This window comes from Dasypus novemcinctus, chromosome 9 (genome assembly GCF_030445035.2).
Source record: "Dasypus novemcinctus isolate mDasNov1 chromosome 9, mDasNov1.1.hap2, whole genome shotgun sequence".
Lineage (NCBI taxonomy): Eukaryota > Metazoa > Chordata > Mammalia > Cingulata > Dasypodidae > Dasypus > Dasypus novemcinctus.
In genome coordinates this window covers 68,227,031-68,253,244 of record NC_080681.1, presented here as the reverse complement: position 1 = coordinate 68,253,244, position 26,214 = coordinate 68,227,031, and the positions used below count along the sequence as shown (strand labels likewise).

The 26,214-nt window shown below is 37.8% G+C and overlaps 1 protein-coding gene across 11 annotated transcripts in view; it reads left to right on the top strand.

The window, feature by feature from the left end:
- Positions 1–26,214, top strand: part of PATJ (PATJ crumbs cell polarity complex component) — a 435,722-nt gene that overhangs the window by 279,271 nt on the left and 130,237 nt on the right. For all 11 annotated transcript variants that reach the window (XM_071217421.1, XM_071217419.1, XM_012519032.3 and 8 more), the window contains one exon: positions 6,695–6,891. In XM_071217421.1, the coding sequence (XP_071073522.1) occupies positions 6,695–6,891 (197 nt within the window). The remainder of the gene's footprint in view (positions 1–6,694; positions 6,892–26,214) is intronic.

Sequence of the window (26,214 nt, the reverse complement as noted above, 5' to 3'; positions counted from 1 at the left end):
TCTAGGAGCTCCTTACCCTACTGCCATCTTGTTGGTTGTTCCCCAATAAGTTTTTTTTTAAGCACAAATAAACCAACTTTAATAGATATTATTTTGTATTTATATAGTGCCTTCTTCAAGAACTTTAAATGCTTTACAGACATTATATCTAATTAATCTTTACAGACATTATATCTAATTAATCCCCACAAGTTTTTAATAATACTCTATAACAACTCTAGTATGCAAAACTCCTTACTGTTTCAGAGTTTTCTTTTTTGCTGAGCTTTTTCTGTAGCACTTGCTCCTTTCATCCACGAATAATAAATAAGTAAGTAAGTAAAAAGAAGTCAGGTATGCTGAACAACTCATCTCTTAGTGTTCTGACAAATAAAATGGGAGAGACCAGGTACGGTGTTATCAAAAATGTTAACTAAAATAAGATTTTGGCATTGTGCAGTAGAAGGCATTATACCTGACCAATGGTTTCAGAGTTGGCTAGAATATCTTTAATATTAGTTTAGTTTATAAACACTAGTTGGTTCTCCTGACAAATCAGTAAAATAGATGTGTGACTTCAGCTGCTAGTATTTTTCTTATTTCATTGCTTTGAATTATGACTAGTCATATGATTGCTTGTCTTCAGTGATAGATTTTCAAGTCCTCAAAAGCAAATTCCTCAGTGTATTCTCAGCCTGAATCATTTCAATTGTCTTATGATTTTTAAAAAATTTCTCTCCCCTCCCCCCACCACCACCATTGTCTGTTCTCTTGTCCATTTGCTGTGTGTTCTTCTGTGTCCACTTGTGTTATCAGGCAGCACTGGAAAACTGCATCTCTTTTTTGTTGCATCATCTTGCTGTGTCAGCTCTCTGTGTGTGCGGTGTCACACCTGAGCAGGCTGCGCTTCTTTTCATGTGGGGGTAGCTCTCCTTGTGGGGTGCTCTCCTTGTGTGTGGGGCTCCCCTATGTGGGGGCACCCCTGCGTGGCATGGTGCTCCTTGCACACGACAACACTGTGCATGGGCCAGCTCCCCACACAGGTCAGGAGGCCCTGGGTATAGAACCCTGGACCCTCCATATGGTTGGCAGATGCTCTATTAGTTGAACCACGTCTGCTTCCCTGTCTTGTGATTTTACTGCTTCTTTTTCTGCCAGTCCCAGTCTGCTGTTAAAATCCTCTGGGAAATTATTGTGGTCTTTAACTCCTGTATTTGTTTGGTTTCTTTTTCAAATTTCTCTTTATTGATATTTTCATATTGTTCTTTCATTGTTTTCCTGATATCCTTTAGTTTTTTCTCCATGATTACCTTTATCTCCTTGAGCATACTGAGGTCATTGTTTTAGTTTTTGTCCAATATATCTGAAATCTGTTATTCATCATTGATGGTTTCTGGATTTTTATCTTTTTCTTTGCATGGGTTGTCATTTCCTGTTTCTTTGTTTGTCTTGTAATCTTTTTTTGCACACTGTATATATTAATATTTTCAAGTGTTAACTCTGGGATTTAGTTCCTGAGATATCTGTTCCTTGAGTTTGTATCCAGGTAGTGATATGATAGAGATTTCCTTGTGTGCTAGGAGCTACACAAAATAAACAAACCAAAGCAAAAACAAAACGAAACAAAAACTACCTTTAACAGTCTTCGTGAATTGGCTCTGCCTTGGCTGGTGCTCTCCTTCAGAGTTAAGCCCTTCTATCAAAAGTATCAGTCCGAGGTGAATGTGAAGTGTAGGGTCCTCTTCTGTCTTTTGTGAGCCTTGTGTTTGCTTGTGGCTTTAGCAATTCCCCGGTATAGGAATTCAAATGTCCCCTATATTCCCTAAAAAATAGACTTCCTTCCCCTCCCTTTTTTGCTCTGTTTTATGACTTAAAGCAGGTAATCCTTTGCCCCAGATGGCTTTGACTTCATTGTTTCCTACTTAATTTGTAAGAAACAATGAAGTCAAATGTAAAACTTTATCTGAACTATTAGTTCTAATTTTTAAACCTTTTATTTCTTTTCCTTTCCTTATAGCATTGATCACAACATCTATTACTATGTTAAATAGTAGCAATAAAAGAAGAAACATTTTGTTATTCTGGTTTTACTTTTTTGTTCTATTTTTTCATCTTTTTAAAAGTTTTTTGCCTTGTTTTTTTCTTTTTTTGTATTTTCTCCTGTAGGTTTTTAATACATGGAGTCAAAGTTAGCAACAATCCTTCTGTTTCTAGTTTGCAAAGGTAGTTTTTTTTTTTATCTTAAATAGGTGTTATCAAATTCTTTTATACTTTCATGACCTTTCAACTTTTCTCCTTTCGTTTGTTAATGTGGTGATTTTATTTGAAAATTTTCTTGGTACTTAACTATCCTTTCTCTCTCAGGTTAAACCTTTCTTCATACTATATTCTTTGGTTGAATCATACAAAATTACCAGTTTTTAGGTCAAAAAATGGTCGAATACTATGTTTACCATAGAAGTCAAATGAAATATTTTTAATACATACTTTAATTAAATTAGATTTTTTAAAAGAGATTTTTACTTATGATTGTAAGTGAAATAAGACTATTATTTTCTTGATTTGTTTTTATCTATTTCTGGAATCAGAATCAGCATTATATCTTTCTCAAAAATGAGGTGGATAGCTTTTGTACATTTTCCATTTGCTGAAACAACTTAAATATGATAATTCATTGAAACTTGAAATCTGATAGAAGTTAAATGAAAAGCTATCTAGGGGTGGTTGTTTAATGAATGAGAATATCCTTCATTATCATTTCCATTTATTTAATAATTGTTAGTTTCTTACAGTTTTGCATTCTTCTTACACTATGGCATTTTAGGTTTTTAAGCAATCAGTTTTGTCTAGAGTTTAAAATGTGCCATATATAGCTAATATTGATATTATCTATTATATAATAATCTTTTATTCATATAGTCTCTACAGTTATTTCCCCTTTTTACTGTAATTTATTTTTATCAGTTGTAGCAATTTTTCTAGAGTCTATCTTATTAATGTTTTCAAAGAACTGGGTTTTAATTTCATTGATCTTCTCTATTGTGTTTTTTTTTCTGTGTTGTTTTGTTATGTTTGGTGTGATCTGTTTCCATTGATAGATGTCTTTATTTGCTATTTTCTCTCTTTTGTTTTTATGCACTAACAATGTAGTTCTTCATACTTCTTGGTTATAATGCTTATTAGTATTAATAGTTAATGTTTATCTTTTTAAATGTCATCTGCTAAATTATAAAAAGCAGGGAAAGGGACCATGCCAATGAGTGAAAACGTGCATCAATAGCAATTTTTGGCCCTGACAAGCAGGTGGGGCTGATTGAGATTTAACATCTCCCCGGGGCTGCCTCTGTGTTCTATTGGGAAATGGAAACATACAGGACACCTATATGCAAACAAGCAAAAATGGAGACATATCACACACCTGCACACAAATAAACAGGAGGGAAAAGGAGGAGGTTAGGGGAGGTCTGGGAGATGGCTGCTGAGTGTGTCCACAGCCTCCCCAGCAGACCACCCCTTGGCCTCTTGACCAGACCTATACACTCACCTGCATAAGCCCACCCCCCTTGGACATTAGGCAGAGGTGGGTTGTGCCTTACAACCCACTGCTCTCAACAATGTTGGCGTCACAGATTAGGGAACTCCAGAGGCTACAGCACAGTAGGAGGCTTTGATGATCCATATGCCTACCATATTTCCAAGCAGGGCGATCAGATCTGACTGGAGTAATGACTGCATCCATACCCTCTGGTCCCAGGAGCTGGATAAAGAGGTCCCATGTAGAATCTGTTTGTACACTCTGCAACTAGTGGGCTTGCCCTTGGATTTTAGTCACCTCCTCTTTCTCTTCCCCTGAGGGGTCTACTCATGTACCTCCTCTTTTTCTTCCCCTGAGGGGTCTCCATGTACAGCAGGAGGTATTGGCAAGAGCACACAGGTCACTTATTGACCTAGGAGGAAGTCTCTAGAGTGTCATGTGTTCATTGGTGCTTACTCCCAGCCAGGGCAACAATGATATGCTGAACAAGGAAAACCCAGAATCATGGATCCCCTTTCCGCCCAGGCAAATCACGTTTTGCTTGGCCTAATTAATCACTGGGGTCATTCCAATGAGAAGTTTCGGACTGCTTATGCATTTCATTGTTCTATCATGCTCCAATGACCTATGAACACAGCGGCCTACCTGGTGGAGGTTTTATTTCCTCCATAAAGGAAGATAAACTCTAGAGGGGCACATCCCGGTCACTTCCAGGATGTGAGTAGAAAGATGACTAAGTCTTTGCCTGTTTCATTGATTATATCAGGAGTTGTTGCATCCTAACGGGTTGTCCAGCTAGAGGGGTTCACAACCAAATAGCTGTGCTGTTATCTTTGTCACAAGGCATAAATGAAGGACTCCTTGATGTTAGAACAAATGTGAGGCAGGGGAAATTAGCCTCTTGAATTCTAACCTGGGCTCTGCAATGAAAGGAGGAGGGTGACCAAGGGGTCAGATGACAGGTTCAACAGTCAGGTTCTGTGCTTCTGTGATGGCCCAGGTCAGCTGAACAAAGTGTCTTCCTTCCAGGTTGCTGCCAGGCCAATTCTGTAGAAACAGGAGTGGAGAGGGGTATCCATTCACAACAGGGCAGTCATGCAACCACCTCCAATGGAAGATGCTTTTCTTGGACTATTTGCAACAACATATCTTTTCTGTCTAAGGTTACCTAGTCTGTCTGTCACCTCTTTTCCATTGGTTTGAGTGCCTTACCCATATTTTCCAGCCCACTTTGGTCACCCTGAGAGATGGGAGTTGTAACAAGTCCTCAAAGGTATCCCAGGACTGTTCCCAAAGGGACAGGTGGCCCAAACAGGGACAGGCATCACCCTCTAACCTCCAGGATGTGTGTATAAGGCCCCACAGATTCAGCTCACTAGATTGTCATCCCATGAGTGTTAATCACTTCTAAGCCCACTTCTGTCATCCCGTCCCTCTGCCTAATGGTTCTAACCTCCCATCATCTTGAGAATTGTGTGGAGGGTATAATGAAGAAAAAGCAGGACGATCTCCTGGCAGTGGCTGGAAAGGAGAGTCCCAAGTGCTGTGTTCTTGGTCCTGCTTTTGGGAACCAGTCCTCATCTTGATGATATAAGGGTGGACACACAACAAAACCTGGGTTCCTCCCCTACCCTTGTCCTCTTCCTTTTGTGCTAGGAAGCAGGATAAGGTCATGTTTCCCTGAAGGGAACTGCTGAATTCCACTTCCAGAGGGCCTGAATAAGGTGGGCAGTCCATCCAGTAAAGGAGTTGTCAGGTTTAGATGCCAAACTTTGTAGATGGCCATTAAAATTGGTTGGCAATGTGCAAGGTACATCTAATTTCATGAGTCCTAGTTGGAATTCAGGGGAGGTCATCCAGAGTGGGATATGCTTGTCAGACTCTCTGATCGGTCCAGTCAGACAGAGGCTGCAGAACAGGAGTGGCTACATTGTCAGTGGGGTTTGGGATGAGATGCAGCCAAGACTCCATTCAGCCTGGTTGCTCAGGGTGGTAGTTTTGTACCCTCATAAAGTCAGGACAGCCATGAGAGAAGATCCTCTCCAGGCTTCTGTTCATACCTTCTTTGATATCCTGTATCTCCTCTGTGAAAGCTCATACTTTCATTTTTACCTGTGGGTTCCCATCTTCAGTTCTAATAGTCTCTTCAATAATGACCAGTCTCACACCTCAAGATGAGTCAAGATGAGTTGGTATGGGATGCCTAGTTCCAGAATGAGAACAGATGTAAGAGGCCATGTGGCAAGGAAGTGTACGCTGGGTGGTGCATGATGCCGTAACCTCATTGATCTCAGTGTGGAACCAGCTAGCGAATTCCCTGGCATTGGTGAGAGGATTCTCAAAAGCCCATTTATTGCCATCCTTTCCCCAAAGGACAGAGATAGCATAGATCCCCCAGCTGTGGGTCAGTACCTCTTTCTATCCAGTTGAGCCCACAAAGCCATGATTTCAGCTTTGCTTAAGTTCCTTCTATACAGAAGGATCACAAGATAGTGCAAGGAGGGGGGTAAGCAAGCACTGGGGGATGGCCGAGTGTATCCATGACTTCCCCAGCAAACTGAGTAAATTATAGATTTGTGGTTTGAATTTAGGTCAGAGAGCTAAACCAGCATCCTTTGGTTTTTCTTCTCTAGCACTCAATATTATTTTGAACCCTTTGCACACCTTAAATAAATATAATTATTTAGAATTAATTATTGATTTTTCTTTCCTATGGACTGCAAGTCCATGAGAGCAGAAATCTTGCCTGTTTTGTTCAGTGTTTTATCTCTAGGACCAAGCACATAGCTGACACTCAATAAATTGTTATGTTTTTTGTTTTGTTTTGTTTTGTTTTGAGTTGAAATGTGTTTCCACTTCACCTGGGACCTCATATGTGGGAAGCCAGTGCTCAAGTACTGAGTCACATTGGCTTCCCTGAGTTGGTTTTATTTGTGTATTTTGTTTGTTGTTTGTTTTTTCAGGAGGCACCGGGATCAAACCTGGGACCTCCCATGTGGGATGCGGGCGCTCAGCTGCTAGAGCCACGTTTGCTTCCCCATTAATTTTTAACTGTAACCTTAAGTATTTCTTTCTGAAAGGGTACCATTATAAAAGAATCAGAGTGAATGTGGGGAAATGCTGACACATTGGTAGTAGATTTGACCGCTCTATTTATTTATTTTTTACATTTTTTTATAGAAAAAATCAGGCAAAGATATGCAGATTTGCCTGGAGAACTGCACATTATTGAGCTTGAAAAGGATAAGAATGGACTTGGACTCAGCCTTGCTGGTAATAAGGACAGGTCACGCATGAGCATATTTGTGGTGGGAATTAACCCGGAAGGACCTGCTGCCACGGATGGACGGATGCATATTGGAGATGAATTGTTAGAGGTGAGAAGCATATGTTTTTGATTTCTTGTTTGGTGTTGGGGAATGTGGTGCAGGGGGTGGTATACAGAAAAATAGGGTGAAAGAGAAGAATGTTGAAAAAGTATATTCTCCTCTAATATTTAAAATCATTTTCCTAAGCAAGCGCAAAAGTCAAATTGCTACCTACAAATGTTACTTGCTGCCTGAATAAAGACTGTCACACTTAAATTACCTTCAGTAAAAGCTCATAGAAACATGTTAACTTTTTAAAATGTCATTTCTAAAAGGTTAAAAGCAAGTTTGATAGTGTATTAATGTAATACTGTTAGTATTTATTGTAACTCTCTTTGGATTGGGATTTGGTTTTTGTTAATGTTATTAGTGATTTTTAGGTTGGGAGGATTGTGTTAGAGCCAAAAGAAGGCCTGTGAATTTGTCAAGGAATGGTTAATATCTGTCAACTTGGTCTTATGGTTTAAGGCCACATAGATTATTTATTTAGAAATAAGGTAGAGATAAGGGAAACTAAGGAGAAGACTGATCCTCTGCTAATTAATTACTCTCTAGATGAGTTCATCAGTAATCTGAAAAAATTATCCTTACTTTCCTGAACTTTAAGTCAGAGTTTCTGCTTTAAGTTCATCTTAATTTGATATTCATTCACTTTTCCATTCATTCTGCTAACAGTGTTCATTCATAACAGACACATAATAACATTCTGTGTCTATTATGGGCCAGGCACAGAAAAAGAAAGAAAGAATGAGTAAAGTTGTTCATGGTCTAGAAGAAGACGACAGACATGAAAAGATACTTACAGTACAAAATGAAAAATATGATAGTTGATAATAATAACAGCTAATATAGATGCCAGGCACAGCAGCCTCTTTTACTGGTGAGGGTACAAAGTAAATGATGGTCCTGGGATGCAAGACCAGGCAACTCCACTTCTTAGCTCCTCAACCACTATGCTCTAAGGCCTCTTGGATAAAATGCTCCAACATTTGGGCATTTAGGAAAGCTGAATCATGGAGACTCCGAAATAAGAGCTTAGCGATTTTACACTTTACAATTTCCTTTTCAGACTCTGACTCAGAATAGAATTCACGGTCGTCTGCAATTTGACTTGCCTAATAGTTGCCGCCAAAGCTTGTCAGTTGGATCTGAGAGACCATTAGCTTCACTTCTTTCTTCAAATCCCTATAGCTTCTCCCAACCTAAAACCTGTTTCTGCATAGAAGTGACTTCTGAGATTACTTTCCTTTTCTTGTTCCTTTGTAATATAGTGTCATGAAGGAGTGTCCACTTTGGGTAGCAGCACTGGCTATCATAATTATTACATAAATGAAAATCAAAAGATGACAGTATGTATTAGCCACTATAATTCATTGCTTCAGGTTTGTTTCCTTTGACTGATGTTTAGAAGCCTTTTCAGAGATGAGACTAAAAAGGTGGTAGTGGTAATGATGATGGAAATAAGAGCTAATTTACTGTTATTACTAACACTGTTCGTATGTGTCATGCATATTTGTACTTCATATTCTTAACTTCTTTAAGTACTATTGTTATCCCCATTTTATGGATAAGAAAACTGGAGAGGTTTCTTGCTAAATGTCACAGAATTATGTGAGTAGTTTGGGAAAGGACCCAGGCTTGCCAGACTCTGACACTCATGCAGTAGGCACTGAAGTATACCGTGTTTCCCCTGGTATTGCTTTAACCAATACCCCTTTGTTCAGATCCATGAGACTCCTGCTCCATGATGTTCTAGTCTTTAGGGAATTGTATATATTGTCATTCTTTTGTGTTATGTGTACTTAAGCACAGATTCCCTGTCTTTTCTCATATATGAAAATGTTCCAAAGGTTATAATTTGGAACATGAAGATTCAAATTCTCTCTACCTTATTAAGATTCAAGATGGAATGCCCTGTGGGATCCAACCAACAAGAGCTTTGATATTTTATTTCTCTGTCTGATAGTTTATTAGCTAAGTGGTAACAAATGAGCTGTGGTTGCAGATTAATGAGACCGTTCTACAGGCCAAACACAAAATTCAGTACTATGCACAGGGCAACGAGCACTGAACTTGGAAGACCTACTTTAACTTATCGCAATTCTTTCTATTATTAATTGTGTTTCAGCAGAAGATTAGCATATAACCTGGCATGTAGTTGCCTGTTAAGGAAATCACATTTCCTCCCTCCCAGAAAGAAACTTCAGGTATCTATTTGCTATACTAGGAGCTGGAAGAGCTATTCTGGGTTAAAAAGAATATTCATGTCTTGTCTTATTGGGGTCCTCCTACACTGCCTTTGACTTTATGAATTTGGCCCTTTTATTGCTATTCATCACCTTCATCTTCATTCAGAGATGGAAAAAGTGAAAGATTGAAACATGGCAATAAGTTAATTCCCCTCTAAAACCACCACTGATTCTCTTGTTTAAAAAAAAAAATCCCAACAACGACAAATACAAAATGTTGGAGCACAGATTCTAGTGTCACATATCTTTGGCTAACTACCTTCTCTAAGCTTCAGTTGCCTCCTTTTTCAAACCATATATTTTTACTTACCCACCAATAATGCATTTATTTTTGTGGTCTCTCCACTCAATTGTGTCAAACTAGCCATGTCTTGATTATTTTTATAACTCCCCTGTTTGTCACAATGTTTCTCATTATTACTTTGTGATATCATTCCAAACTCTGCTCACAGCCTCCTTTTATTTACAGTTGGTCTTCTTTTAGACTCTTAGATGAGTCTAAGTTATAGGAAGCAGAAAAGAGAGTGGTTGAAAGTACATTGTGGCTTGTGTGAAGTCAGACGCCCTGCTTCTCTATAAGAACCTGTTGGTGACTGATTTCAAAGACGACATTTGCCAGTAGTTTTGTTGCTGTGGGACTACTTTGCTACAGTGAGTTCCGTCGATCGATGGCCCAGTGCATGTATAAAAACATTTTTACATTAAGCTCCCCCCCCCCCCCCGAAGACAATTTAATTAAATCTCAACTTCTCTACCCTTTACTGTGTGTTGGGGGGAAGGGAGAGTGGAGCAGGGAGGTAACTGAATTGATTTCAAGAGGTATTAGCATATAATTATCATGTAGACTGGAATGAGACTTGTACTAGTATATTGACTCTCCCTAAGCAATTAGTCCAGAAACTGCACAGGCCTGGGCATGGTGCTGTCATATGAATATAGGATTTATTTATAATCTTTCCTGCAATACAGGAGTGGTAAGAGAGAGCTGATATTGCTGTGCAGGGAATTCAAGTGATTCATCAGGTTACTGAAGTAGCCAGAAGGAGCAGAGTGGGTGGCCTAAGAAGTGCTCAGTGAATTGAGCTAGCCTGGAGAGCTGCGTCTTGTCTGGCTTCTGTGCTCTTTTGGGTAGAGGAAATATGAGGTACATTCCCTTTGTAACATTTACCTGCTGGATAACCAAAACTAAACCATGCCATTGTGCATGAATATAATATGGTTATTTCAGAAATATTAAAAATAAAAAACATGGTGACTTACCATTTTTACTAGGGACTCAGATCTTATCATCAAGAAGTATTTTCAGGTAAACTACAGGTAAACCCAGATCTTTTTGTCCAGCAACATTTATTTTATAAGAGAAAAAACTGAAATCATGAAAGTTAAAAGAATGACCCATGCATATGCAGCTGATTCATAACAAAACTCTTACCTGAGAGCTCTTACCACCACACACAAATGATCAACAATTTATCCTTTAATGCTGAGAATTTACCCTCTGCTGATTGTCAGAGAATTATTTTCTAAATCTTTTGGAAGTCTTTGTGATTTAGAAGTACAGTAGTAAATACATCACTAACCTTTCTGTATCCCTAGATTATTTCTATTAAAGTCAAAACTTTTGTCATCTAGATTGACTCAGTTATCATACACGAATATAATTTTATACAGTGTTTCTTAATGCAATAATTATGTTCTAAAAATCTCATGCAATAAAGTATCCATTACAGAAACTAGTGTGAGGAACAGAAAGATGAATATAGTGTTGAAGATTCCAATAAAATATTTTTCCTACAGAAGTTTTCTTGAGATAGGTTTTTAATAGCTAAAAGTACAGCAATAAAGTGGTTGACCAAATGTTTTTATTGTGATGAAGGTTACATGTGTGTTCAAACATCAAATTTCCTACTTTTAATATGTGGTTCATTGTATGTTGATTATACCTCCATAAAGATTGATTGATGAAACATGACAAAATAAAATAAATATTGTGAGAAGATCCTGAATATAACCATCCCATAAACAAAGCTGAAGTCACACTACTTTGTGACTCTTGAAATAATCCGCAGCATAGTTCACAACTATAAAAATCAACAGAAGTACACAGTTCCTGGCTGAGTGGTCAGCTTCACACCCAGAGCTGCAGTCCTGCCTCTGCTGGACGTGCACAGCATTTTCCTTTCAAAGTGCAGTCCCCCATCATAAACAGCATTGTAACGAATCTGAGTCTTGCTAATTATGTCTCCTAAAGTAATCAATTCTATTGTATCCAATTTGAGTTACCAAATATGTGCTCATTGATTGGGAAACCTGCATTGGGAATTGGGCTAACATTAAGTACTTACTATTTGCCAAACAGTGCTACATTCTTTACGCACATTTCCTCTCTTAACTCACAACCTCTGAACTAGGTGCCACTTTAATCCCTATTGTATAGATCAGAAAACTGAGGTTTGAAGGGCAGAATCAACACTTAAAACACTGACTCCTTGACTCTAAAGACTATGTCCTTAAGTTATTTAGTTTCTGGAATAATAATGATTCTAGAAAGTAATAAGTGAATTTCTCTTTTGCTGCTTTGGTAGATGTAGATTAATTCAATTAGTCCAATACTATTTAAGTATCTGAAGTATTTTCTTACAATGTAAGACCATGTGACTCTTAACATTTAATGCCACTTTGGATTCATTAAAAAGAAGAATTCAGGTAATGAAAAGTATACCCTTCCCTCAAGAACCAAAGAAAAAAAATGATTTTTTTGGAGGTTGTTCTCGCATAAGAGAGTTTTTCCCACTCGGTACCACTATATATTTAGGTTTTATTTGCAGGCTGCAGAAAATATTATGCAAAAGCCTCATTTGTATCAAGTGGCCTCATTCTTTTCTGTCTCTCTTTCCTGCAGTAAAAGCCTTTGTGCTATATTTCTGCCGTTTTTGTTTCTGGCTCTGGCTTGTTAGGGGAAAACCTTTAATTATTTAGTCAAACTTTGTTGTCTTTATGCCACTGAAATATTTAGACAAAATATATTTATTATATATTCTTATTATTTTCTTGGAGGAATGACAATCATTTAACTTTTATTTTTGCAGTCCTCATTGTTGCCTTCAAAAAAGCTTTATGTAGGATCTCTACAGTGAGCCAAATTATCTAAAAATTATGAAGAAAGAGTTTCATGAAAGCAGAAAGTAGAAAATGACACTGATTGAAGAAACTTAAATTACTGTGGAAAGAATGTAAAAAACATATAGGAATGTATGCTGGGGAAGAAACTTGCCATTTGGAAGGAATAATTGCTTTTCAACAGTGCCTCTCTCATTTCTTCTCTTCTTTCTACAGTTTTTCCTCATGTCTTAGTGGTCTGTTGTGATATTAATAGTTCTCCTGGCCTCATTTTCTCCATTCTCCAATTTCTTCCTAATTTCTCTGCAGTCCTACTCATTGCTATCATTGTGACTATACTCATATGAAGCCTAGAAAAGTATGCTATTAGATTATTGAGAATATTTTTCTTGTATAAGCCTCAACATATAACTGATTTCTGTATTTTATATTATTTATGCAATAGAAATTTCTTGCAGTCACTATATAGTCTCAAAGCATGAAACCTGAAAGAAAAGTATTAATGAAATTCTTATTCTAGATTTGACTTACTAACAATATCCAACTGCTTAAAGTCATCAAAAATATGCTGTATATATATTTTAATTATAGTTTTAAGGAGATAAACCTAAAAGCTTTACTCCAAACCTGAAAATATGATGTTCCACTGAAAACACTAACCGTGAGCTTACTTCCAATTATTTTTTTTATTTTACTTTCTTATTTATTAATTAATTTATTTATTTATAGGAGGTCCCAGGGATTGAACCTGAGACCTTGTATGTGTGAAGCAGGGCCTCAACAACTGAGCCACCCTGCTCCCCGCCCCATTATTTTAAATAGGGAAATACATTGCATGTGAACCCCAAAACCTCAACTAATTTCCTAAAATATGGTAGTTTGGAACTATATGTACCCAGAAAAAATATGTTCTTAAATCTAATCCATTCCTGTGAGTATAAACACATTGTAAATAGAATCTTTTGATGGGGCTACTTTGGTTAAGGTGTGACCTACCCCATTCAGAATGGGACTTAATCCTATTACTGGAGACCTTTATAAATGAAATGAATACAGAGTGAGAAAGAGAGAAAGCTACTGAAGGAAGAAGTTAAAATCAGTGAAACCTGGAAGTGAAGGGATTGACCAGCAGACGCTGCCATGTGCCTTGCCATGTGGCAGACATGCCAAGGATCTCTGACAGCCAGTCTTCAGGAAGAAAGCATTGCCTTGATGATGCCTTGATTTGGACATTTTATTGCCTCAAAACTGTAAGTTAATAAATTCCCACTTTTCAAGCTGAGTCATTTCATGATATTGGCTTTAAGCAGCCCAAGAAACTAAGATATAAAATATGAGTAAAATGCAATAAAATTAACCCAGTATAGGTAACACATAATTATGTTAGGATGTAAAGTGTTTTAGTATCATTTCAGAATCTTCACATAAATATGATTAACGCATAGTTAGCTGCTCGTGTGCAGTAACAGGGCTTCTCTTAGCTCCACTAATATCCAAATTGTATGTCCTCTGTGTTGATACAGTTCAAAGTATCTCCCTATTATTCTGTATTTGGAATACAGCACAAGACTTCCCTTACATCATTTTGTTTAAAATGTTTTACTTGTAATCAGGATGTACATAAATTTTTCTTATATAAACAGTGACGGAAAAATATGTTTAGAGATATGTAGATCCTATGAAGTTTAAATATTAAAAATCAAAAGGTGTTTATATATCACAAACTTCTGCAGCCTCCACAACTTCTGACACTGACTGCAAATACTGCATTAACTCAGTCAATTCAATTCTGACTCTACAGAGTTAGGCCAGATTCCCCGGGTTAAAGGAAATTCTCTACAAGATTGCCCTTCAGGTATCAGTCGCAACTTCTGTGGCCTCCAGGACCACCCTTGACCAAACTGGCTACAAATTCAGGGTTTCCTACCGTCACTTAGGGTGAGGTCTGGGAGGGTCTTGAATGGAAGCTTCCATGTCCTCTCCAGACCCTCCTGGCACAGCAGTGATGAGTATTCTCAACAGTCTCGGAGGTCAGGGAGGTGGGCTGATATGAGTTAGCTTTTGCTTTGGCCCCAACCCCTAATCACACGGTTGGTCTTTCTGATGTGGCCAGCACCCACCCTGCATCTATCAAATGTGGTCTTGGGCCCATGATGAAGAACAAAAGATTACAGGAAATTCCAAGGATTTGGAGATTGCTTTTCCAGGAACTAGGAACAAAGACCAGTCAAGTATTCACTATACCACAGTTTCTTCAGAAAATTCTTCACTGGGGAGATATGCCCCTGTACTTTTTCTTCCTTTTTTTTTTTTTTTAACTTTAATTATGGGTATTTTCTAACAGGTACCTCCCTGTATACTTATCACATAGTTCAGTGCTTGTCAATATTCTGTCATTCCTCTGTCATCTCTTCCCCACTTGTTTATTATTGTTGTTATTATTTAAAGATTTATTTTATTTATTTCTCTCCCCTTCCCCCCACCCCCAGTTGTCTGTTCTCTGTGTCCACTTGCTGCATCTTCTTCTTTGTCCGCTTCTGTTGTTGTCAGCGGCATGGGAATCTGTGTTTCTTTTTGTTGCGTCATCTTGCTGTGTCAGCTCTCTGTGTGAACGGCGCCATTCCTGGGCAGGCTGCACTTTCTTTCATGCTGGGCAGCTCTCCTTACGGGGTGTGCTCCTTGCATGGGGAGGCTCCCCTATGCGGGGGACACTCCTGCGTGGTGCGGTACTCCTTGCGCCATCAGCACTGCATGTGGGCCAGCTCCACACGGGTCAAGGAGGCCCGGGGTTTGAACCACGGACCTCCCATGTGGGAGGTGGACGCCCTAACTACTGGGCCAAGTCTGCTCCCCAGAATATAAGGCTTTGTGTAATTGTTTGACTAAATCTGTGGCATAAATTCTATCAAGTCATTCTCCTATAGTGTTATACCAGTTTTCTGCCCCTTAACACTATAAGAGAGCCTCTTTCCCCCAAAGCTAGTAAATACTGGACACAATCAGACCATAGTCAATGCGATACATGCAGCCAATCTGATACATGCAGCTTTTTCATTGAATAAACTAGTTCATACATAGATACATAATGATGTGAATGAGAAAATAGTATTATCCTCTGGTGATAGAGTTTAAAAATTATATTTGAGGGAAGTGGATGTGGCTCAAGTTATTGCATTCCCATCTGCCATATAGGAGGTACAGGGTTTTATGCCCAGCGCCTCCTGATGAAGGCACGCTGGCCTATGTGGTGAGCTCGCCCATGCGGAGTGCTGGCCCACACAGAGAGCTGGCATGGCAAGATGGCGCAACAAAAAGAGACAGAGGAGAGACAATAGGAGACGCAACAGATCAGGGAGCTGAGGTGATACAAGAGAGTGATCGCCTCTCTCCCACTCCAGAAGGTCCCAGGATCGGTTCCCAAAGCCACCTAATGAGAGTACAAGCACACAGTGAATGGACACAGAGAGCAGACATTGGAGGGAGGGGGGAGAAATTAACTTTTTAAAAAATTTATATTTGAGTTGGATTTTTCTCTTCCTTTACCACGGTATGGCATTTGGAAGGAGAATTGGGTGCTGGGGTTTTTTTGGGGGAGGGGGTGGAGAAGGAGTGGCTGGAGATGGACTATAGATGATTAAGGTGAATATTAAGAGAAGCAGCAGGTATCTCATGACATCAAAATGAGCATTATTGTCCCCCATTCCAGAGGCCCCAAACCTACTGGCAAGATGCTTTGGGATTTGGATCTTGTCTCTGACACTACCTTACCTAGTACCCTTGTACAAGTCACTGAGTTTTTGAGTCTCAGTATCCTCATCTTAAAAAGTACAGGATACCTACCTTACCTACCTTACTGGTCCCTGTATGAGGTATGCTCTAAAAGCTGTCAAGTGCATGTGATGTAATCTTGCCTCTACAGGATGGATTTACTTATGAGCTTTGGTAGGGACCTTTGATAGGTGATTGGATTTGTGACGGTGGCAGGGGAAAGTAAAATATTTTAAAGGCAAGAGAAAAAACTAGTAATAGAGGGACTGGGGATTGAGTTCTAATCAGTTCAGCTGTTTGTACTGACTTGGTAGCATGTAACTATGTTCTTAGTAGAAGGAATTCTAGGTCACTGGTCACTTGAGTCCTATTTGCATATGTGCCTAATAATACCATTTAATGAAACTATGCTTTAGTGCCTCAACCTCCTAGGTAAGCATATTCCTTTGCAATATTAATGACCTCTTGAGAAGTGGATTATACTTCTGCCTCAATCCACTCATTCATTCATATGCCATGTAGGTAATAGGAAATTATCTACAGGTACCTACTTCAGTTGGTCAGGTGACCCAGCCAATGGCAATTGGGGTAACTTCCACAGACATGCTGAAAATGCGAGCAGCATATAAACACTTCCGTCTTTTAAATCAGTAAGTCCATATTTTTCAAAAGATGTCAGGGTTTAGGATTCAAAATAATAATTTACTATTTTCCCAATATTAGCAATAGGTGAGCTATACGTTACTATTGCTTTACCTTCAGAAAATATTTCAGTTTAATTAGTTTTGTTTGAAAGAAAATAAATCTCATGCACAAACCTTTTAAATGAATGTGTTCCTTTGGGAACACTGTACCTTACAAAAATAGATTAAATTGAAGTTGCAGAAGATTGCATTTTGGCCCTACATCCATTAAGCATAGTCCTTAAAAACTGCTCCTTTTCTCATAATATTGAGATGTTGCTACTTGACATATATTATTTTGTATTTTTGAGAAAAAACTTAATGTGATTATTTATTCAGAAATCTTTTTTCATTTTTGCGAAGCTGTGTTTTCACGTGAATTTTAGTCATCTTCCTTATTTCAGCCCTACCCTTGGTATCTCTTTCCTCCCTTCAGTTTCGCCATCTGTAGAACTGAAGCAATGGTTTGGAGAGTGAGAATCATTTTTCATTGAGGCTGGTGGCCAAGATTTTTGGAAAGGGAAAATATTCTACAAGTATAAGAGGTCTTCTTTGGAGCAGACCTGATTACCTCCATTATCTGTTAGTCTACCATAGTCCTTAAAGCTATTCTGAAGTCCCTGTGGTTCCCAAGAAGAGACTTGTAGTTGCACACCTGCATGTCTGCTCATATGCTTTTCCCCTACCCTAAGTCCCTTCCTACTACTCATACCTCCATGTGCCTGCTAAGTGTCTGTCTATTCTTCCTTAAGATCGACTTACTCACTTCCACGAAGAGGCAATCACTTTTTGCTTCATATAGCAATAAAATTGTTTATTTCCATGACTGTCTTCACTTATTAGAGTACCAACTTTTTTAGGGCAGGGACCACATCTGTCTGAGTAAAGTAATTCTTATAAAATGGATTTCATAGAATCTGGTATCTGAAATATATTTAGTGCTTCAGTATATCATAGCTATGGGGTGCTAATGAAAATTCCTGATCCATGTCACTTGTGCAGCAACTGTTGAGTAAGTGAAAAAATGGATAAATATGTAACATATCTACTATACTTTTATTGGAATATTATTTGGTGTGGGATTTCTACTTTGTGAGAGGCCCTGTAAATTTGAGTGAGGGTTTCATAGGAATACAACTGATACTTGTCCTATGTTTTCTTTTTGATTTTTGTTACCCCAGATAAATACCCTTAATGAATGTTTTCTAATTATTAAATGGACAGGCTTTGGGTTCAAGCAGATTTGGCACTAAATCCTGGTTCTAAATATGTTACATTGGTCAAATTTCTTAATCTCATTAAGCCTCAATTTCCCCATCTGTATAATGAGGTGATAATACATTTCTCTACTGATGTGTGAGAGACTTAAGTGAAGTAATTTAAGGCTTGTATATGTATACACACACATTTATAAACACACTATGCTAAATACTATAGACACACATAGTGTGCCTTGATGTTGTAAATATTTATTAAATGGTATAATTGCAAAAAAGGACTGGTTATAAAATATCAATATGTAATATGACACCCAGGCCCAGAGCCTCAACAGACTTCAGCTCCTACACTTTGACTTATTGGACTTACTCCACTCAGCTAACATGGAGTTGAAGAAGGTCAACCACCACAACATGGAGCCTAGAGTGTCTACAACTAGAAGCGGGAAGAGTGCATCCAGTACCCATGTGGAATCTAAGCCCTCACTTGACATAGGTGTGCAATGGACACAACCAATCCAATGTCCACAGAGAAAATGTGGAATGGGTGTGGGAACGGTAGCCATGGGGGCTGCTGGGTGTGGGGAACGGGAGGAAGAGATGAGATGTGGAGGCGTTTTCGGGACGTGGAGTTGTCCTGGATAGTGCTTCATGGACAATTACGGGACACTGTAGATCCCCCCAGGGCCCACTGGATGGAATGTGAGAGAGTCTGGGCTATGATGTGGACCATTGACTATGGGGTGCAGTGATGCTCAGAGATGAACTTACCAGGTGCAATGGATGTATCACGATGATGGGAGAGAGTGTTGCTGTGGGGGGAGTGGGGGGTGGGGGCGGTGGGGTTGAATGGGACCTCATATATTTTTTTTAATGTAATTTAAAAAAATAAATAAATAAATATTAAAAAAAAAAGAAAAAGAAAAAAGAAAAAAAAAATATCAATATGTAAAAAAAATCTGAAAATCACCTTACATCCCTCAATCAGAGCTAGCTTCAGTGTTGTCATTTAGTAGAGGTTAAAAACTTTCTTTAGACCTAGACAGAGCCGTTTACATAAATGAAATTAATATGATAAATTAGTAGGTTTCATGATTCTTTTTCACTCAACAACATTATCTTTCTATGGCTATGCATCTAGATCTATATCATCCTCCCTCACCTCCTTTTTAATCTCACAGTTTTCCATATTTGACATTCCATGACAAGCATAATCAACCTTTTCGTGATGAATGTGTAGGTTGTTTTTTGGGTTTCTTTTCCAGTTTTTCTCTATTAAAATATAGCCATGATGGACATTTTGACACCCTACTTTTTTTCAGGAGGTAGCAGATATTGAACCCAGGGCCTGGTACGTGGGAAGCAGGCACTCAACCACTGAGCTTTAGCTGCTCTCCAATGAGAGTTGGTTTTTTCATGTGTTTGTTTTTAGGAGGTAACAGGGAATGAACCTGGGACCTTGTTCATGCGGAGCAGGCACTCAACCACTCTAGCTACATCTGCTCCCCTGACACCTTACTTTTTCATCTTTTTAAGGTAAATTCTTAAAATTTAAATTATTAGATTAAAAGTTAGCTTATACAGGAAGAGATTGTGGCTCAACTGATAGAGCATCTGCTTACCATATGGAGGGTCAAGGGTTCTATACCCAGGGCCTCCTGACCCATGTGGTGAGCTGGCCCATGCACAGTGCTGTCATGTGCAAGGAGTGCCGTGCCATGCAGGGTTGTTGCCCACGTAGAGGTGCCCCACATGCAAGGAGTGTGACCTGCAAGGAAAACTGCTTTGCACAAAAAAAGCACAGCCTGCCCAGGAGTGGCGCCGCACACATGGAGAGCTGACGCAGCAAGATGATGCGACCAAAAAAAAGTGACACTTTTCCAGTGCCACATAACAAGAATGCAAGCTGACACAGAAGAACACACAGTGGACACAGACAATGGAAGGGGGAAAGGGAGAAATAAAATAAATCTTTAAAAAAAATTAGCTTATAAAAATATTCTTCATTATAAACACATGATTCTTTTTTCTACAGGAATGTTATATGCAGTAAAAGAGAAAAAGTTAACCAATATATCCTAATGTCATGAAATGTGAAGTTTAGAAATAGGGAAAGGGACTTTCAGGTTTTCATTATCAGCAATTCAAGTTACCTGAATTTCGACTTAGTTCTTTAATAATAATTTGTCACTTTTCATTAGAAACCTTCTGCTTTAATAAAAGTATGTGCAAAGAGGGAATTGTTGAATGTATTATGACATGAAATTCATCCTCAAGCAAATCTGTTGCTTGAGCTAAATTTTAAATTTGTATAATTAATATTTCCAATCCTAGCTCAAGTTAATTAACTTTTACTTCCAATTTGTTAAGTTTTTAAAATAGATTTAATTGAGCTGCTTTTCAGCATAAATTTATATTCATGTTCAGTTGAAATATGGAAAATTAAGAGTTCAAAACATCTCTGTGATATTTTTGAATAATTAAGCTTATTGAAACAAATCGTGTTAAAGATCTCTAAAGTGAAAGTTTATGCAGTATGAGAAAGAGTTTAAATCCATTTACTTTTGCTGAATCTTTGCTAGATTAACCCTAATTCTATTTTTGCTACCAAATGTAAAACATTGCAATTAAGCATCCCATGTCTGGTATATAAATATAGGAAATTTATCTCAAATCAGTTTATTTTTAACTACAGTACAAGTAATCAACCCAGGAGAGGAAAAAATAAGCACAATGAAAACTCATTATAATGTGACTTAAAAGCTTTGCAAATGCAGGTGTTTCTTATTTAGAGCTGTTTTCCTCAGCTGCTGTAATTTACTCCTGAATGATGTCATTGCATTGCTAATTCAGAACCTGGAGAAAAAGAGCTAACTTGCCCATAAAATAAAATATTAGTGTCTTTTTGGGACCAGGGATCATGGAGCTGAAACAGAAGTTGCCAACCATCTGGAGGAATTGAGAAAGTCCTTTCTGTCAGTAATCAGAAGAGGAAGCCAAAAACAGATAAGAAATCCAGAATTGCAGGTTAAGAGTGTGGAAGTTTCCTTTGCACAGGAAGATTTCTTTCTATTTCCTTTTCCTCTTTTTCTCCTCTCAAATGCCAAGGCAAATTACTGAGTACAGAGAGCATAAAGCTAGATGTTAGGAAGAGGTATGTCACTTTACTGTACAAATAAGTATTTAGAATGATGGGGTCTCAGAACTCAGAAACTATGTCATTGGAGACTTTTTTTATTGCAAAGATCAGAAATAAGTTCAATGTAATTTAGCCAAGAAAAATAATTTATTGTAATGGTACAGGAGTCTCTCCTGGCAGCTGAAGGTGAAGATGCGTGTGGGCCTCAGGAAGGGATGGCTTTCTCTGACCCTTCATCCATGTGGCATTATATGGCCATGTCACAAAAGCTCAAACAACATGTAGAGAATAGTTAGCTGTGTCTCAGCTCCCATGGGTCACACTGCTCCTCCTGCCTGATCAGCTTTGACCTGGAATGATGGCTTGGCTGCCCACCCTTTTCAATTGTGTTGTGATGGGAGGGTTTGAAGAACCATCCCTAGGAAAGAGAAGTATATGCTGCAAAGTTTCCTCAAAGTCTCTGTGTCTTCCATCTGCTCTGGCCTTCTCATCTTAGTGATAAGGAAATTGAGATTACATGGCATAAAATATACTTCCCAGAATCATGCCTTGGGAACATAAAATACAATTTATCATCCACACTGAGGCACTTTTGAGAAGGGGAGCTATTGATATTAATTAAGCTGGAACAAAATGTATAAACTCATAAACTGCCACTGTCCCCACAAAAAATCAGGATATGTGGTTACCCTTGGATGAGAGAGTTGTAGATCTCAAATTTTAAGATAGTGAACATTTGGGTGAAGTGGAACAAACAAAATCAGGGCTAAAGATAGTTCTTCCCACCATTCTGGGATAATATCAAAGATAGGGACATGTCCAAAATGATTTATTATTCTTCCCTTATGTCATTGAATCACCTTTCATAGTGAGAAATACTGGGCAAGGCACTTAATTTCTCTTCTCAGTTTATTGGAAATAAATGGGAAATAATATTTTTTTCCTATTTCTGTATATTCTGAATGATCACGATTTTAAGCAGTATTTGCCCCCATTTGAAATATTTCATTTATTTTCCTTTTGCTTGGGTTAGAATGTTGAAAGAGTGGTTAATATATGCATATTTGTGCAATGAAAATAAGTATAATAGAGATATATTATTGTTCAAGGCACAGTTTATTTGATCAAAGAGAAACATGCAGTGTATGTGTTGTGGTGATTTGTTTAATTCTGACCCCTTTATCTCAGAATTCCAGGACCTATGATGGTGAGTGACTAGCATCTTCCTTTTCCTGCTCAAGTTCATTTAATAGACATCATCATAATGATGACCTTTACAAGTCACGATCACATGCATACCATCTGCACCGCACGGATGATGGGACCTCTAGGTGTGCCCAAGGACACAGCCTTTTACAACGAATGACCAAAATCACCTTGGATAAATACTTAGTTTCTCTGAGTTTGTTTCCTCATCTGTTGAATGGAATAATAAATATATTATATTGTATACTGTATATATGGTGCCTAAAGTTTAGCTAAGTGTCCGGCACAGAGTCAGCAATTATAATTAACCTGAAAGACTTCCAAAAGATGTAGAATGCTTTCTTTTTTGCCTATGCTATACTTGGAAGACCTCCTACATCTGTTTAAAGAATAGTGCCCTCAGAGAACAGCAGCTTCACATTATTAGAATAAGTGACAATCTAAAGTTAATTGCACATAAAAATTTATCATATTCCTTCTAATTACTAACTGAATTTTCTCTGGAGTGTGTTTTCTTTAATGATGAAGAAATATAAAAACTGCTTACATAGCTGGAAGCTGCATACCTTTCATTTAAATAGTAAAATTGCTTCATATTAAATAGGACTGTGAAAAAACATGTAAGAGAGCTACCACTCATGAAACTCAGAGCGAGAAAAGTGACTTTATCTTGGATTTTATACACACACACACACACACACACTGAGATCTGCATTTTCCTCTAAGGTTTAACCCAGTTAAATCAGATTTCACTCTGTCTTGAGTTTCTTGCTCTGTTTCCAGTTTTCTACCATATAGCAGAGCTTCTCTAGAGGCCATGCAACATTTGTAGTGAGCATCTGCTTTAGCAGTAAACACCACAGTTGTTGGCACTGGAAAAAAATCAACAGCAGGCAAGCTGCTTTGCCTTTCTATTACCAGAACCTCTGAATATTTAGAAACAACGCCATGAAAAGCATACTTTAGATTTACTTTTATGTAAATTAAAATTAATGACTCCTTTCTTCGTTTGGAATATAATTTTCCCTCCTAGAATAATAGTACCATACATTCTAATCTATCGCACAGCTCAAAAGCAGGCATATCCATAAGCATGAAACAGTTCAATTTCCTGTATGCTCAAGCTTTTGCTGATCAGAAAAGAATTTTTAAAATCTCAATCACCTTGATGGCTACAGGCCATCTCAGAGGAATCGTACAAGCAGTTGAATAAGTACCACTTCCATTCAGGACCTGCAATTTTGCAAATCCTCAAAGAGAACCACTTTTGCAGAGCTATACAGGAAAAGCTGGGAAATACCAAGGGGAGGAATCCAGTGCCTACCCTCAAGGAGTATAGCTCAGTTCAATAAATGTTTATTATGTGTCTCTACTGGTGTTTACCATTTGACGAAGATTGATTTTACCATGCCAGGTTGTGTTATAAGTGCCATAAGACAAGTTTGTTTTTTAATCTAGTGCAATAGAATTCAAAGACAAGAGGGTTAGATCAGGTCCTAGTTTAGGAAAGACTTTCTAAAACCAGAGGCTGGGCACAGAGGAGAAGGCATTGGCAAATGATTACCTGAATACCAGGCATCAAACCTGGCATATTCTGTCATCTCATTTTTTAAAATGCTACCTTGTTTGTAGTTCTTATACATTAAAGAGATTGGAAAATATGATTAGCAAAAATGTGATTATGCCATACATACTATTTTACAACCTGGTTCTGCCACTTAATACATTTTGAACATTTCTAATATCATTAAGTATGCTTTTTACTTCTAATGATTACATGATTTATTTCACCATTCCACTTGTAATTAAGTAAGGTAAGAATATGTAAATGTAGGAAAAATAAAACCATTAAAGTATTAGCATATATAGACATGGATAATTGTATGTCCTGAGAGTGGGCACATTTTTTAATATATGATATTAAAGGCAGAAACATTAACAGAAAGATAGTTTTGAACCTGTAAAAAATTTAAAATCCCTTTGCTATCAAGAGTACATAAATTAAATTTAAAAGATATTATTTTGTTTAATGCTTATAACAGCTTTATGAAGTAGGTGTTTGAATTCCTTTTAGAGAAGAGGAATCTGTGGTACAAAGAAAAAGTGTAGAGATCAGTGGACTTCTGTGAAATGAATTATCTTAGTGAAAAGCAAAAGCAAGTAGAAAGAGAGGCAGTGAGGAGGGTGCTTGAATTTAGTCTTTACAGCAGCCTTGGGTATGAATCCTAGTTTTCCCACTTCAGGCAAAGTTATAGATGAGCTTTGTTTTAGATAGTTAAAAAGAGTATATTTTTGTTCTATCCTTTGAAGTATTCACTTCTAGACCCTTTCTCTTTATAACTTTTGCAACAAAAAAAGATAACTTTTTCAGGTGTGTCTTCAAATGCAAAATTTCAGAAACATAAAGCACAGGCAAATTAAATACTGATTACAGAAGGCATATCCCTTAAATAATGAGTATTGGAGTAAATCAAATAAATCATTAACTGCTTATTGAAGAGACAAGGTAAAAAAAACAAAAAGCCAAAATTATACTAGCTGTATCAAATGGATAAAGTAAAATGAAAAATTGATTACAGCTATTATCATAATTTGTCAGTGGGAAAAGAAATTAAAACATTAAAATGTAAGTGTTTTATATCATATCCAATCAAGTTAAAAATCCTGCCACAACTTGAATATGAGCAGATGGCTCATTGATTGTGTATGCTAAAATGTTTCTGTATGATCTACCTAACTTTGACTCAAAACGGGAACGTAGTACTTACCTCCTCTGGAGTCACAAAATTTGTGCTATGTAATAACCTTGGCACATTTAGAGAATCACGTTTAATGGGCCCTCCAGAGCTCTGGTGAATACCAGTTTGGTCTGTTTTCTACATTTTTTAGGATTCTGGAAAAGCTGTAAGAAATGCAATATCTGTTATAAAGTTTTTGCCTATAGCTCATCTACTGCTCTCTTGAAGAAGTTTAGCAAAAATGTCAAGGACTGTGTTTTCTTTATTAACTTAAGTCAAACTGAATTTAAGAGATTTTAATAATGTTTAAATTACTATGTTTGAATCCATACTACTATATTAAGATTTTTAGCATTAGATAATATTAACATGTACCTGCTTAAAATTTAATGGGATTTGAATTTTAATGGGATTTTTAAATTTTTTTAATTTAAATTTAATGGGATTTTTAAATTTTGTTTATTCATTCTTTTTTAAATATATTTTTTGTCTTTTTTTCAAAGATACATAGATCACAGAAAATGTTACATTAAAAAATATAAGAGGTTCCCATATACCCCACACCCTACCCCACCCTACTTCTCCCACATCAACAACCTCTTTCATTGTGGCACATTCATTGCATTCGGTGAATACATTTTGGAGCACTGCTGCACCACATGGATTATACATGGTAGTTTACACTCTCCCCCAGTCCATTCAGTGGGTTATGGCAGGATATGTAATGTCCAGCATCTGACCCTGCAATATCATTTAGGACAACTCCAAGTCCAGAAAATGCCCCCATATCACACCTCGTCTTCCCTCTTCCTGCCCTCAGCAACTACTGTGGCCACTGTCTCCACATCAATGATACAATTTCTTCCATTGCTAGAGTCACAATAGTTCTATAGTAGAATACCAGTAAGTCCACTCTAATCCACATTTTATTCCTCCATCCTGTGGACCCTGGGATGGTGATGTCCATTCCACCTCTAAATTGAGAGGGGGCTTAGATCCCACATGGCTGATGGATGTGATTCTCCTGCTTGCAGTTGTAGACACTCTTGGTTCCCCGGTGTGATTGACCATCTTCACCTCCCTGTTAGCTCATCTGGGTGAGTCCAACGATCTGGAGAGTAGGGTTTGCAATTCTGCTGAGGCTCAGGGCCCAGCTGGCACATGGCCAGTCCAGAGATTCAAGTCTCCTGGGTATATACCAACCCCCGCACC